Below are 15970 nucleotides of genomic sequence, written 5' to 3' on the forward strand. Positions count from 1 at the left end.
AGAAACCGTCACAGCCAAGGAGAGAGGAAGGGGTCAGAGGCAAGAACACACAACCCAGGACACGACAGATGCGTAATTCAATTACCCCAGCCTCAAAATAGATTTATCCCCCCCCCCCCTTAAATAGCATCGCCCTCCTTTCGAGCCCCATCACTTCCCTACCAATCACATCCACTGACAACACGCCATTGTCTCTTGGTGGGGAGGCTTCTTTTTTTTTTCCTCTTCTTCTAAAATCGAAGGGGTGTTTTCTGGGTTACCCTCAGTCTAAAAATAGCACCAGCTGTAGATGTATAATGCAGGATTGTGGGGGGGGGGGGGGGGGGGGGTGGTGGTGGAGGTTGGGACTGGAAGAGAGCAAATGGAGGAAGAGCACGCCAGAGCCAGAAAAGGCGAGGCGTGCTCTGGAAAGTGGAAGGAAGAGATGTTATGAAACTGGAGACTTTGTGTGTAATGCAGGGGAATGCGGATGGAGCAAGTTGACAGAGTATAGGTGATGTGGTGGCAGGAGGGAAGGGGAGGGGAGGGGGGGGGTTAAGGGTAGGGGAGGAAGACCACGTCTAGACATTTAGCTGCCCCCCCATAGACTTCCTGTGATGCTATGTCCTTCCTGTGGTTCCTTACCATCTCTTCCTCACACTCCTCTCCCTCTCTCTGTGTGTATGTTTGTGTGTGTCAACCCTCTCGCCCTTCTCCTATACTTCCTTTATCAAACCTCCATTTCAGGCCTTGACACTTACCCAACGCTGCCACACCACACACCCACTTACGCACACACACAGAGAGAGAGACAAACACAAACACTGAATGCACATGCACGAAAAACAAATGCATGCATACAGATGGACAAAGATGCATGGAAACAGTTACTCATGCAGACAGACAGACAAGGAATGCACTCTCAGAGGCATGTAACTGCTCTGATCTAGTGGTGCATGTGGGGAAACACCCACCATTTGTGCAATGAGGAATGTAAGGTTTTATAAAAATGAAATTCTGGGCGTCATATCAGTGGATAATTCAAATCTGACTGAAAAATAGCACAATTACAGCAGCTAGAAATAATAATAATAGTAATAATAATAATAATAATAAAAAATACAGTTGTGAGCTTTCCAATTTGAACAATTTTCACACATTCTAATATCTCCAGATCATAACACAAATTGTTTACAGGCTACAAGAAAGAAAAAATCGCAGTTATCATGGATAAAACGATACTTGTTGAATGTAGGTTAGACGCTGCATCTCCTTCTTCTTTTAGAGCTGGCCAATAAATGCTTTGTTATTAGACGGAATAAACGCAGAATAAAAGCCACCAAAAAAATACAGACATATACACAGACACGGTTAATACTCACTTGCTTTTGGTTCAGGTTCGTTTCGAGTGCGCGCAGAAACACGCACATCAAGCTTAAAAGATCAATCAAAATGTAGTTTTCTTTGTTAGATCGCTCTTTCTTATGATTTCAGAGAGTATCCAGTTTCTCGCAGGCATTCAGTTGATCTTTTTTTTTTCCTCTCCCCCCGATTATAATAAATCGAAATAGGATTGCGCGCGTCTGTTGCTGAAAATCTCGTTTTGACACCGTTATTGCCGAATGTTACTTATAGCTTATGGTCATGCTGATGATGGCAAGGGATGAGTCTTTCGGATGAAATGAAGCAGAAATCCCCCTGAAAACTGGCTCTCTCTTTTTTCTTTTTTTTTGCTATTTCCCTCGATTTCAGAGCCCCTCTCCCACCTCTTTGTTATTGCCAAAAAATAATTGCCAGCCTTTGTTACAGTGTCTCTACGCTTCCAGGCGCAGGGTGTAGCTACCATTCAGCTCTTCCTCTGTCTCCCCTTTTCCAAATGTTTCAATGGAGATGCAGCCTGTAGACACCTCTCTCTCTTTGCCTTTCCCTCTCTGTGCTTTCTCTCTGTTCCTTTGGAGGAGCGTCACCTTCTGCACTATTTTTTTCCTCAGACGATACATGTGGGCGGATTAGAGAACAAGACAGAGGGGTGGGAGGACCCCGGTGAATACAGAGGCTAATTTCTCATATGGCTGCTGAACTTCATAAATACATATGCTGTAAACACACACACACACATACACACACCAGGGCAATAAGAGGGAATATTGTGTTGATTTATTGGCATCTGTTTAATTGGTTCTTTCTCTCTCTCTCTCCCTCCCTCTTTAGCCTACACAGCCCACACATGCACACTCTGCTGGACGGACGCACAAACACCATTTTGTCTACAGTCTCCCAGCCTTGACTCTGGCTTGGCTGACATCAGCAGTCATGTGGTAGCAGAGGAGCAGGTGGGTTATATAGCAACGTCTGGAGTAATATGTTCAATAATGATGATAATGGCAATAAGAAAAAAAAAAAGAGGAGACACTATTTTGCTCTGAATACACTCCCTATCCTCACAGCAAAAATCATTTTAACAGCATATTTACATCCTTATAGTCCTCATATGTGAGTCCATAAAAAGTCAAAGAAATTATTTAACCTGTTGGCAAAACAATGTCATTAATTTCTGTAGCATTAATGAAACAAGGGAGGCCACAGGAACAATTTCACCTGTATCTTTTATGTCTTGAAGGCTTATACAAACTTATTTATTTGGGTGCATCTGCAGTTCACAGAAAACCTCTGTTTTGAGCACTGCAGACATTGTGTTTCTTTACAGAAGGTCGTACTTGCCTCGGCCGCAGAGGCACGATGATCAGCAATGTTGCTGATGCACTTATCGACAGGGAACTTGAGAGTGAGTGCAACATTGCCTCATGAAAATTACAACAGTAGTAAAAGGGCAAAGGGCTATCGCTTAGGTGCCTGCAGCATTATCCTTTGACCACAAAATGTTCTTGTCAGAGCAGAGTGCGGAGAGAAAAGAGGATGAGTAAAGGAAACATGGCAAGATGGGAGTTTTTTGAAAGTGCACTGAGAGGAAGTACAAAGGAGATTATGTTACTGTTAAATTAAGAATTTAAAGTGCAAAAGGTTTGCTTGTAAATAGAAGTCTAGAGAAGACTGTGAATTCATTATTTTTGCCTACTCACTCTTTTCCAAATACAGACAACATTCAGATACCTAACTTGTGTTCAGACTGAGGAGGAAAACCATATGAGCAGACAAGATAAGGTCAGGTTTCCATGTGCTGTAAGGCTACAGTGCTAAACACTGAGTCATTGCTCTTTCCTTCAAAATACCTCATTCGTCACAAAAAAACTTCTATTCTGTAAATCCTATCTTTCAAGAATTCTGACAGTGAAAAAAATGGGAATTGTGTCAGCTGGGAGACTTATTGTTCTGGTAAAAATGCCACAAGATTAAAGGTTTGATTCTAACAGCAGCTACTGTATAAACAAGACACTGAACCCTTTCCTGATCATTGTAAGTCACTCTGGACATTTTCCTTCTTAAATTCATATGTAAATATGAAAGTATTTTGGGACTTCTCAAGCTGCTTTTCCTCTGTACTGCATGTGTAACATTTAAAAACCATGTCACTCTGACCTCACATGGCTCATAACTAATAAGTACAAGGTTTAGGGTTGTGCTCTGCACTCCCATGAAACAATGCATAACTCTATTCTGTATTTAAGCAGTTCTAAAAGAGTACCCAGTAGCCTTCCAGCACATTCTGAAAGAGGTTTTTATACATCTGTTGTAGTCAGCAATTGTGCTCTTTATGTCACCCTACACATGAACCCTCAGAGCCACCAAAACAGATAAGCAGGATGTCATCCACGGAAAGAAGCGAACAAGTGTTTCTTTACTTTTTAGTCTCACGACCAATAAGTACAAGGTTTAGAATTGTGCTCTGCACTCCCATGAAACAATGCATAACTCTATTCTGTATGTAATTTAAGCACTTCTAAAAGAGTACCCAGTAGCCCTCCGGCACATTCTGAAAGAGGTTTTTATACATCTATTGCATTCAGCAATTGTGCTCTGGATGTCACCCTACACATGAACCCTCAGAGTCACCAAGACAGATAAGCAGGACGTCATCCACGGAAAGAAGCGAACAAGTGTTTCTTTACTTTTTAGTCTCACGACCAATAAGTACAAGGTTTAGAATTGTGCTCTGCACTCCCATGAAACAATGCATAACTCTATTCTGTATGTAATTTAAGCACTTCTAAAAGAGTACCCAGTAGCCCTCCGGCACATTCTGAAAGAGGTTTTTATACATCTATTGCATTCAGCAATTGTGCTCTTTATGTCACCCTACACATGAACCCTCAGAGTCACCAAGACAGATAAGCAGGACGTCATCCACGGAAAGAAGCGAACAAGTGTTTCTTTATTTTTTAGTCTCACAACCAATAAGTACAAGGTTTAGGGTTGTGCTCTGCACTCCCATGAAACTCTGCATAACTGTATTCTGTATGTAGTTTAAGCAGTTCTAAAGGAGACCCAGTAGCCTTCCGGCACATTCTGAAAGAGGTTTTTATACATCTATTGCATTCAGCAATTATGCTCTGTATGTCACCCTACACATGACCCCTCAGAGTCACCAAGACAGATGAGCAGGACATCATCCACTGAAAGTAGCTGACAGTGTTTCTTTATCAACCCGCATAAATACTGAATGTTCGACTTTGTTCTTACTAAAAGGGAACGTTAGTCAACACAGACACATCCAGAGTCAGTCTCTTGGCGGCAGCATAGTGCAGGTCATGCATAAGGAAGTAACAAGCAGCAGACCTGAGGAGACACTGTGCGGTCAAGAGAAGATTCTCAAGCACTGACAGAAAGAAAAAACAGCTCTGTGATGACATCCTCAGTCTCTGCAGTTCATTTTCAGTAAATGTTATCATTATTCTATGGATGGACACTGAACGTTGTGTATGTATTATAAAAATGAAAAGAGATTACTATGTATTTACTGTATACAATATATTTGCACAGATGGGGTAAACAGAAAGGTCTGCTGGCCTTGAAGATGCAAAGACTGACTGACAATGAGAAACTGGTGGTTCAATAATCTGTATTGATGTTGTCCATCACTAAATGACACAGTCACATGTTCAGAAATGAAAAATGTCCATTCAGCAATGAAACCCAGCATGATTTTCAGGCCTGTGATAAATTTTACATCCAGTTGAAGGTGGTTGTCTCAAGGATATAAAATTGGTTTTGGTACGACAACAAAACAAGATCCGCAAATCAAATAGAGTTGCTGTTTATATGCTGTGTGCTCTGAAACCGACTGCACAACAAATGTCAATATTGACTCTGATCACTTTCTGAGACAGAAATGGTGTACAGTAGTCAGGAAGACTGTAATTTTATTGAATTAAGTGCCATGTTAGCAACACCGGTAATACCTCCAGTCCACTCATGAGATTTGTTTGATGAGCAGCTTCATCATGCAGTGTTTCAGGAAATATTTTCTACAAATCACTTCTATTCTCTTTTGAGTAATTAACCGACTCATTAAATTAATTGAAAAGACATATTGTATTATTGTGAAAATGAAACTTAAAACTTGATTATATTTTTAACATAGCCTTACTGACTTGTATACATTCCACTGGGTGGGATTTTTTGTGGAGTCTGCAGTTTTGACACACAATGCTACATGATGTTCTTCCAGACTCAAGCTGATATTACAACCGTATAACACAGGCCTGAAAATCATTCCAAAAGTCACTACAGTAAGGGCATCGCCATACGAGATGGAATGTTTTGGGCTTATTTGGGCAAAAATGAAATTTGCAGTCAAGTTCTAATTTAATAAACATGTTCTGCTCTGTTTGCCATCACAATGTAAAGTCAGACAGACAGCAAGTGGATGGATGGACACATGGATGAATGATGATTACAATGTTGCATGTTATATTCTGTACAGTTTCTCAGAGATCAAATGGCTTTCCAATAAAATCATGCCTTTGAATAAAGTTGAATAATTACTTCTTTTTTTTTAAATTTCCATTTACTGTAACCAGATTTCCTGAAAATGTTGGGTCAACAACAATAAATGAATTTGGGTTGACAGGACAGCCCTGGTCCTAAGATTACTGTTTTTAGCTGCAGCTGAGGTGTTTCGAATATAGAATAAAGTTTGGATAACTCTTTTATCAAGGGCATATTAAATTAAGAAAAGAGTTTTTTGATTCAAAATATTATTAGTGTTAAACTTCTAACTACTACTACTGTTTATAATCTATCCCTTCACAGTATGAACCAAGTCATTTTTTACCTTGCCCCTCATAATTCATCTCTAAACCAAATTTTGAACCACAAATCAGTTTCATAAGTATTTGTTATTAGTTAGTGGGTGAATAATCATTAATTTTTACTTCAGAAAGCCAGAAGTGTGTATTCTTAATGTTTCACATCATTTGTTTATGGTGAAAACCTTTCACAATCATTTTTCCTTGAAACAGTTTTAGAGAAGTGTTGAATCAACACTGTCGATTGAAGTTCATGATAATTTTGGATGCAATAGTTAGTGGTGTTGTTGCATTATACCAAGAGATGTGACTCATAGGATATTTTGTCCACCCTCAGATAAAAAGGAAGAGAGACGTTGGGGAAGTTGCAAATTGCAAACAAATAAAATGGTTAAACATATCAGTCATTGTCATTTTGATGTTAGCAAGAAGTTTTCCACTTGTAGCGTTCATGAGTATTATGTCCAACCTTTAATGTTTGATTTCTGTCTAGATTCCCTGGAAGTGGTTGCTATGCAGGTATAGGCCGTGTCAAAACTGAGATCACTGTTATATCAAAGCAAAGTCAACCGAGCCGTTTCCAATGCAGCGTAAAGTTCAGATAACTCTTTTTATAAAGGCTATACCAAATTTAGGAAATTGTATTGATTCAAAAGCAGTGCTTAATTTTTAAAAATGACTTCTTTAGTCTAGAAACAAAACTAAACCATCATCAGCAATAAATTTACTATAATTTATCAAAACTTTAACTAGTTTGTGACTCATTCTCTTCACCCAGACTGAGTTGTATGATGAATGAGTCTCTTAAGCCCCCCTCCTTAAATGGCTGCTATTAGTTTGCATTATTAATCAATGTTACAGGCATTCAGTCTCTCTAAGCACAGAGAATCCCTCTTAGGACAAAATTCCAGACATAGTGACCTCGTTATAAAGACAGAAGACCAACATCATCATATTGACCCTTAATTTTTTTATTCAGTTCCCTGTAATTTCTCGCTAAACTGCTGATTTTTAGTTTGCCGGTTCACTATTGTGAATTTATCACCCTTCGAACTAAACTCCAAAATATGATTTAAAATATCAAAACCCTAGCAGCTTCTATTCTCATAGAGGTCTTGTGGTTGTCTGTGTTATTATTATTGCTGTATACTGCGTTGAAAATGTTTGTACTGTCTACCTCAGTCTGCTCCCACTAGGTGGAGACATACTGCAGTTTTGGTTACACAAATGTGAAATCCAGAGAGGAATCATCTCTGCTATTCTGCTGCACTACAATCATAACACAGCTGTACTCCAAACGCCCAGAGTTATACAGAAAACAAAATCTTACAACTGCCTTGTGTCAGCAGATGAGTCCATTCCTGTATTCAGATTTACACAGAGGTCTGCTGTTTTTGTTTTCATCTGCCTGAGGCCTTCACAGCATCTGACCAAGCTCCATTTAGAGTCTAATTTAGAGTTTAGAGTCTGCAGACCAAGGGCATCGGCTTCATTTCAGCGAAGTAGGGCACACTGTGCATCAGCTGCTGGCCAGCAAATCACATTGACATACTGTTGGCACACAAGGAGCCTAAATCCCTTATTTTGTCACTATTGACTGAAGCAATGAAAAACAAATGTACACAAAACAGGGATTCAGTTAAATAAAATTGAATTTGACTAAAACAGTGGTTAAAACTTGGTTGTGTGATTTTGTCTTTAAATGCTGTATAGATATATAGATATATAAAGATATCAAAAGCATATTTAAACAACCTAGACAGGGTCAAAAAAGTGTCTGAGAAAATATAGAAAAAAAGTCTTCATTCATCAGAGGCCTCCAGAGTCTGATCAAGCTCGATAACTTGCCGTAGGAGTGTAATTTAGAGCCTGTGCTCTTCAAACCAAGGGTGCAGGTTTAATTTTTACTGTGAGATGAGCCCATTCTCAATGAAACATGGGCAGCAAATCACATTTACTCTGGACCCTCATTTTATCACTGGAGTTCTAGCATAACACACATATTTATATCAGAGGACTATGCAGCTATGAGAACCTCTGATCCAAAGAGAAAAGACAAGTCACCATATTAAACTGACCTATCTGATTCACTGTTGATACTAAAAATATGTGAAGCACTTTGGAAAAGAAACAAAAAAAACCCCAAAACAACATGACGTATCCGTTTCTGTTGATGCATCTGGGGTCATCTGAGAGCGTCTGGAGATGTGTGAAATCAAAGGTTTTGGGTGTCATGTTGGGCAAACTCTGGCATTCGTGAAGTAGTAAATAATAATAAATGTGTCATTGTAAACCAGCATCACCCTTTCAAATCGCATAAGATGTTACTGTGCTGTGAAACAGAAAGATTGGTCATAAAAAGCTAGGAGCACAATTTGGATAATGCATGCATCAATTGACAATGTGCTTCTTAGAGAGATTAGTTTGGCGCGCAATGCTGGACAATACTGACCTTGGATATGCCAGTGGTTTCACTTCTGTCATTGAAAACAACTATCACTAGTGAGGTGATTTATGAACAATAAATGCAATATGCCGTAGCTACATATAAAGAGTTTCTCTTGTGTTTTATTCATACTGTACCTCCACACATACAACTTTTAAGGCAACCAGGAATCAAACTATAACAAACCAACTCAAGAGAGACCAAAGTTCGAAACAGACAAATTATAAAATACTGGAACCATAAAGCAAAAATATTATGCTGATGCAATGTGTGGGTGGTATCGCAAAAATGACTTTGAATTCTCAAGAGCACTGCAGGTCTGTGTCCATAGAGGAAATCTGATTTGAACACCTGCCTCCGATGCTGGGAATAACACTTTGGGGAAATGATGTCTGGAAATATCTAAGGAGGAAATGGCTGAAAGGATCAGTGTAAATACAGCTTCCATGTTCTCTCAAATGTTTAAAATCCCTGTGTGAGTCACTGCTGGCTTTTTACGTAAATCTTGGCAAATCCGCAAAAACAATCAAGTCTTTTACATCCTGGAATGCCCTGTCTGAGGGGTTCAGACTGATGAAATCACTGTCATCACCTGGTAAAAAACACGTTTTTTAAGAAAATCATTCATTTTCATTGGTATTCTTCATGGCTTGCTTGTTTTTCCTCACTTTGTGGGACAGTTGTGATAGATCTTACATAAGCTCATGAGTGTCGTAATTTTGTCAGAAGTGTTCAACATCTGCTTGTGGTTTCTTTCTCTTCTGAAAACAAACAGAAACCTCTGATGATTTCAGTCAAGTCCGCTGTGATCAGGGATGATCTGTCCTCTTACAGATTGCTTTTGCATTCATAATCCCATGAGATGGTTGCCCTTGTTCTTGGGAGCCTTGGGCTTTCTCTCACTTTTCTTATTTGAGTCTTTGTCCTTCTGACTGGTTTTAATATCTGCTTCCCACTGTTTTTTCACCAGTGTGTACAGCCTCATGGTGGCCTGTGCATCTTGGACCTGGAAGAGAGGAAGGGTGATTTTTTTATAAGTATTCATTGTAATTTTGTGCACTGATGTTTTCTAAATCAACTGCTACTAATGCAGACTATAAAATATGTGGTTTTAGATTTAAAAAAAACAATAAGTGAAAGTGTAATGTATCAATGACTTACGGATGAATGTTCACCCTGTTGGACCTTGACATTGAGTATTTCTCTACAGAGGAGTTTCAGCGAGGGTCGACCACTCTAAAACAGGAAAATAATCACTTAATATACAACAGTGATTCTCAGGATTGGGTAAGGGTTAACATGCACAAGGTTTGTCAATCTCACAAGTACCTTTACAGTCTTCTTAAAGGGTTTATACTTCTGAGTGTCCCGGATTTTCTTTTTTGGGTGATCCAAGAGTAAAATCTGTGCAACAGGAGTTAATAATCGGTTTTTAAAAGTTTACATTTATTTGAAAATTAGACTGGTTCCATCTCAGACATTACATGCAGGTTACCTTTAAGTCATTGTGTATAGCGTGTCCAACCACTATTCTTCCTCGCAGGATCTCAGCAACCTCCCTCTGCACAGTCTGCACATCCTCTCCTGCAGAGTTGAATCGTGTGAGACAAACATGGATGATAAGCTATTGCATAACAGTACAGACAGATCATTTTAAAACAATTAATTATACAAATTTCCGTTTATACCACAATTGTATGCACCAGTTAATTTTATGACCTACCATCTTTGATGTCCTCTGGTCGGATGCCACTGACAGCTGTCCTGTAGTCTGTCACCTTCTCTGTCGGTTTCACGTATTTGTCATAGATGCATTTCCCAAACTGGTTCACGAGTGACACGCGCGCCAAGATGCTGTCCTCCCCATCAGGACCGACTCCCACCATCTCGCAATCGATGGCAACAGCTCTGGTGAGGCTGACGGTTGCCACAGCAAAGAAGGGGATACGAGAAGACAGTCGTCATTACTTTGTCGTCATGTCAACCTGCCTGAGGAGGTTAAGCTGGGAAGACCTGCTCTCTCTGCTTTTGTTACACATATTTTCAAAACTAATTTTGTTTATGTCTGTCTTCTGAACTGGACTTCTTATATTATCTTTAAAAGGCGACATATTTTCATCTCAAACATGTCTTTGCCAACCATTTTCAAAAGCATGGATTCACATGCTGTGTGAATCATGAAAAATGAATCACAAATGCAAATATGAACATCATGAAAAAGATCAATGGCATTTGGTTGTTTTTTTTTTTACAGGAAGAAGCTGCCGTTTGTCAGCAGACTCTTAAATCTTTGGATGTAGAAACAACAGCACTTACACAAGAGATGTTGCCATACATGGCAGCTATTCCTTTAATATCTCTGGCAGTATTTGGTCATTGTGGGCAATGTTGCAAATCAAAGAGCAGGCCTGCTTTATGGTTTTTGCATCAATGTGATGAAGTAACTTGATATGTCAGGTCTTTATTTGGTGTATTAGCCAAAAACAGATGTTCCAATCTAGTTGTTAAATGCATAAACAGTTTCTCATTTGTCTTTCCTGGAGATTTACTCTGTTTAGTTTAGTTTTAGGTCATTTTCAGGCTGATAGGAAAAAAAATGAAAACCAATGACTGCTTGGTAGGTATAAAGGAAAAAGTCACATTTAACAATCTAAACCACTATAGAAAATAGCTGGCAGCAATGTTAAATAATCACTAATTGTAGTGCATGCACTTTAATATGCAAAAACAACAGTATGGTCCTTTAGAAGTGCAGGCACAACATGGCCACAGTGTAATATTGACAACACTGTAACTGCACAGGGGCTAACACTGAATTCAGGTCACACATGACTCATCCTTTCAAAGAGATATAGTATGTTTATGGCTACAGTTTATTTATAAGGAATTAACACGAATGAAAGCATTCTGACCAATATTAGTTTTAAGTTATTATAACAACCTGTCAGTCTGACAATAAAAGTTTATCAGTATGACACAAACGCTCCATAAACTCTCTTGAAGCCCATCCGTGAGGCACAGACAGGACACTGAACGGGACATTACTCACCCCTCAAAAGCTCTCTCCTTAACCAGGACGCTTTCTGGGTCCTCATTTTTCCAAATGCCCTGCTTCCTCCTCATGATCTCCGCTGCCTCTGGTCCCACCGTCGCCTCAATGTCATCGGGGTCTACATCATCAAACCAGATGTCCTCTCTACAAGAGAGATACAGAACAACATGAAGTTGTGTACATTTTGCCCGAAGCAGAAGCCATATCTATGACTTATCAAAATGTAAATATTCAAGTACAGTATACTTACTCTGTAGGTTTGGTTTCTTCCACCACAGATTTCTTTTTCTTGGCTGCTTGCTCACTGCTTGACTTATTTGTGCTGTCCTTTTTCCTTTTCAGAGCAGCAGACTGTCTCGTCTCTGAGACAACTGGAGCTTTCACATCCACCCGAGAGTCCTTGGGGACAGAATTGCTGCTAATGGTTTTGTGCTTCACTGTTTTTCCAGGATCTGTCTGACTGGGACAGGCATTGTTCTTAGAAATATTTTTGGAAGATTTGTTTTTAGCCTCTACTTTTTGCAGAGCACCATTGTGATGTATCGGTGTCGCCGGCTGCTTCTTCTCAGGTGGATTGGCCTTTATCATCTGTAGGAAATTAAGCAAAGTTAGTGAATGTGACATATATATATACTTTTTACCAAGCTACAGGAACAAACTCAACTCTTACCTCTTGTAACGTTTTCCAGTTGGCGGAGAACTGTAGGGAATCTTTTGGAGGTAATATCTGTTGAGTTTGGGCTTTTTCTTTATCCTTGAGAGGAAGCTTCTTTTTAAACGGCATTTTTTTCCAGTACTTTTTTTTCCTTTTCACTGCGTTATTTTCCTTTGTAGGTTTTGGATGTTGTGATTTAGCAGAAGAGTTTCTTTTCTTTGCTTTCACCTTTGACATTATGGCCACTTTCGGTGAAATCTTTTTTACTATTTGTTTTAAAATAGATGAAATGTGTTGGCCCTCCTCAGCCACGCTGTGCTATCAGGAGCCCAGTCACTTGGTTGCCAGGTAACGTTTGAAAAGTAACGGTCAATACTTCACCGAGAAATGTTTTCCCCGCGTTGGTTTACAGCCTGGTTCCGCCAAAGCACAGAAATTGTCCTGATATTTTCCTTCACTGTTGATAAAACTGTCCAGTAGCCAACCTCAGCTGCCCCAGAGCCATGCTGCAGTGTGTATTTCCGAAGCGTGTAACAGCCAAATGTCTCCGGTAAAAACAGTGAATGTTGACACGAGTTCGTCAAGCTAGTTAAATCTTCCAAACAATTGAACGACAACGGCGTAAATTTTTAGACTATTATCCACTTCAAATTATATAATGTATTTACATGTTTAGAAAGTGACGTTTTGCTGCTGGTTACGCTTTTTATTGCAAATGCGGAACTATTTTTCAGGCTAATGTTTCATATCGTGCAGAATATCGCTCGTGGAAATGTAGGAAAAATAATTGATCGACGATGCCATAGATGCGTTTGATGTTTGACAGCTGAAATGACTAAATAACAGAAGCGGCCTGTGTTTGGATGATTTTTCGATAGTATTTAATGTTCTCCGCATTATCGTATAATCTTGGCGCTTATTTCGACAACATTTTGTTCAAAGCTCAATTTATGCGAGTTGTTGCGTCGTTAGAAAGATAGCTGCTACATTTTTATGAACGGATACTTTCTTATTTCTGTACGTCCTCTGTAATGCGTGCAGTAGCTTGATTCGTCCAGCTCATACGTATTTGTAGGTAAGTAAGTTAACTCTGCTCTGAAGCTTTAAATGCACCTTGAATCACATTTCACCGCATCTCTCTCTCTCTCTCTCTGTGGTTTCAGATCATGGTGGAAAACTCTCCGTCTCCTCTGCCTGAGAGAGCTATCTATGGTTTTGTCCTCTTCCTTGGCTCACAGTTTGGCTTCTGTAAGTCTAATATTCTTGTTTCACTATTCTAGCATACAATACTTAGTTGAAGTGAATTCATATTTCTTTATTTTTTATTTCACGTGGACAATACACAGTACATTTATTGTACCAGATATAGCTAAAAGCTTATTACATTCAGTAGTACCTGGACAGATTTGCATGCATTATTATACCAGCTGATAACTTTACCAGTCAAATTGTGTGGCCTTCAATATTAGATGCAGTAATACATGGAAAATATATTCCAGTCATTTAAATAATCTTTTTTTATGAATGTGTAGGCAAATGTGTATGCGTGTTTGAATTTTGGTGCTGGTCTGTCATTTTATGTGAAATAAATAGGTTTATTCTTGGATGTTGAGCTCAGGCAGTGCACCTGCACCTGAATTTCGTTGAGATAGCACACAAACAAAATAATGTTTCTTTTCTTTGGTGTGAAGGCAGGGACACGCATGACTATTTAAGAAATTGTCTCACAAAAAATGGACTAAATGAGTTCAAATACAGTAATGGAGCTGATCATAAGTCTTGCAGTTTTATTGCTAGATGAAAAAGTTCTCAGCTGTGTAAAAACAGAGATAAAAATGTAGTGTAAAAATCAAATATTCACAAATTGGTCTCTATTTGCTTATCTTTTGCTGCTTATGTCTGAAATGTTTTCTAACTGTTACAGGGAGTCTCATAATTGAAAAGTCTTGCATTTCTTTCTCAAAGACAAGTTGTTTTTTTATAATTAAATGTACTTAAGTGTTTCTAAATAGAACAATAGAAAAATGTTTTTTGTGTGCAGCTGCACATTTAACTTTTAAAATGCACATTTAAACAAGAAAGTAAGATACATGAAGTCATCAAACTTCAAGTTGGTGCAGTGACTCTGACCCTGTGTGTGAAATATGTATCATATTTTATCTATAATTGAATTGAAACAAAATAAAAACCCTGTCTACCATAATGAATCTATATACAAGCTTGGTCAACTAATGATACAACTTTCACTTCTTTCTCTCCATAGTTCTGTATTGTCTGTGGGCGTTCATACCAGAGGAGTGGCTTCATTCAATAGGACTCACATACTGGCCTCAAAAGTAAATAGTTTTTGTTGGTTTTTTTAATCACTTTGAATTATCCAAGAACAACTTCCTACTCTTGACTGTGAAATTGAGTGTATGACTCAGGAAATACATGTCCTACATTAGCACTTCTGTTAACCATTAACTGAGGTATTTTTCCTGGTGTAGATATTGGGCCCTTGCGGTGCCAATCTATCTGCTGGTCGCAATAACAATTGTTGCTGTGTTGCTGTTCGGAGTGAACATGAACAACACGGCTCCCCTCGACTCTGTAGACAACATCACAGGTGACATACTCATTCAACTGTGTGTTTAGTTTTATATTCATATCAGTGGTACTATTGTTACTACTATTACTTATGCTGTAACTACTATAATACTAAGAAAATAAAGCACCTACCTAAAAGTTGTGAATTGGAATAGAGAGAGGAGGTTTTATCACTCAAAATATGGTGTGTTTATGGGCTAAAATATACACAATACAGTTAATCTCAGATATAATTCCTGTCTTTAGGAGAAACTCACTTCTTTATCACTAACACGGAACCTTCAAAACTCCCTTATCTTAACACCCTCGAATGTCCCACTTTCTGTCGCAGATGTGTACGCTCAAGGCCAGAGGACAGAAGGCTGTCGGAAGGGGGGGATACCCAGACTGAAGGATGTTTCCATAAGTGAAGTCAACAAAATGTTCTACATGTCGCCCAAGTAGTAACACATACAAAACTGTTGCGGCTCGATTCAGGGTAGAAGTGAAGGTGTGGAGGATTTGTTTTGGCGTGTGAAGTCACTGTTACAAGGATAAGCTTTATTTATTCATCCAGGAACAAGATGTACAGAGTGAATGTACTTTTTCTGATGCTTTATACATCTATATGGGGGGAAATTACATGTGTTAATAACACAATGATCTGTTGAATGTGGAGTTGTTCATTAACATAACAGAACATGTACAATGAGTGCCAAAATTAACATGGTAATATTGAACAAATTACATTTTTTTTCATTTTTGTATGTTATTTTTAATAAATTTGACCTTTTATATCTTAGTGTCGTGAACAGTAAATGAAGTTTTGTAGTGAAGTTGCAACAAATCATAGTTACTGAAGCAGTGTTGTGTCTAATTTTGGATGAAAGTGTTGTTCTGTGAAATGACCAAATTAGCACGCACAATATTAAAGCTGCCATTGATAAGATTATAGCGTAAAATACATGCACCCAATTTGTCCAAATCACAACTGGGCCTACAGCAAAGATTTACAATTCAGGACCAAAGATGAATGTCGAAAGTAATTTACTTTATTTATATCA

At 38.7% G+C, this 15970-nt stretch overlaps 3 protein-coding genes across 5 annotated transcripts in view; 1 reads left to right on the top strand and 2 right to left on the bottom strand.

Annotated features, from left to right (window-relative positions):
- kcnc3b (potassium voltage-gated channel, Shaw-related subfamily, member 3b) overlaps window positions 1-2026 on the bottom strand; it is a 52087-nt gene extending 50061 nt beyond the window's left edge. For all 3 annotated transcript variants that reach the window (XM_044337207.1, XM_044337206.1, XM_044337205.1), the window contains exon 1: window positions 1362-2026. The gene's annotated coding sequence lies outside the window, so the exon portion shown is untranslated. The remainder of the gene's footprint in view (window positions 1-1361) is intronic.
- Window positions 2027-8733: 6707 nt separating this feature from the next.
- Window positions 8734-12871, bottom strand: rexo4 (REX4 homolog, 3'-5' exonuclease). The gene is made up of 8 exons (XM_044337700.1): window positions 12354-12871; window positions 11934-12271; window positions 11681-11827; window positions 10355-10548; window positions 10127-10215; window positions 9961-10035; window positions 9793-9867; window positions 8734-9637 (listed from the first exon to the last, which is right to left on the bottom strand). Exons 1-8 carry the CDS (start codon window positions 12573-12575, stop codon window positions 9479-9481), a joined length of 1299 nt encoding a protein of 432 aa, XP_044193635.1. The 5' UTR covers window positions 12576-12871; the 3' UTR covers window positions 8734-9478.
- Window positions 12872-13116: 245 nt separating this feature from the next.
- On the top strand, window positions 13117-15703 carry LOC122971180 (phosphatidylinositol glycan anchor biosynthesis, class P). The gene is made up of 5 exons (XM_044337709.1): window positions 13117-13413; window positions 13502-13586; window positions 14602-14674; window positions 14828-14946; window positions 15259-15703. Exons 2-5 carry the CDS (start codon window positions 13505-13507, stop codon window positions 15369-15371), a joined length of 387 nt encoding a protein of 128 aa, XP_044193644.1. The 5' UTR covers window positions 13117-13413; window positions 13502-13504; the 3' UTR covers window positions 15372-15703.
- Window positions 15704-15970: the final 267 nt, after the last annotated feature.

Source organism: Thunnus albacares, chromosome 20 (assembly GCF_914725855.1).
Source record: "Thunnus albacares chromosome 20, fThuAlb1.1, whole genome shotgun sequence".
Taxonomy (NCBI): domain Eukaryota; kingdom Metazoa; phylum Chordata; class Actinopteri; order Scombriformes; family Scombridae; genus Thunnus; species Thunnus albacares.

Coding starts and splice junctions, on each gene's coding strand:
- rexo4 (XM_044337700.1), bottom strand. CDS start 12,575: ATGTCAAAGGTGAAAGCAAAGAAAAGAAACTCTTCTGCTAAATCACAA. Junction 12,272..12,353: donor ACTGGAAAACGTTACAAGAG/GTAAGAGTTGAG, acceptor AATTTCCTACAG/ATGATAAAGGCCAATCCACC. Junction 10,549..11,680: donor AAGGAGAGAGCTTTTGAGGG/GTGAGTAATGTC, acceptor GGCAACCGTCAG/CCTCACCAGAGCTGTTGCCA.
- LOC122971180 (XM_044337709.1), top strand. CDS start 13,505: ATGGTGGAAAACTCTCCGTCTCCTCTGCCTGAGAGAGCTATCTATGGT. Junction 13,587..14,601: donor TGGCTCACAGTTTGGCTTCT/GTAAGTCTAATA, acceptor TTCTCTCCATAG/TTCTGTATTGTCTGTGGGCG. Junction 14,947..15,258: donor CTCTGTAGACAACATCACAG/GTGACATACTCA, acceptor TTTCTGTCGCAG/ATGTGTACGCTCAAGGCCAG.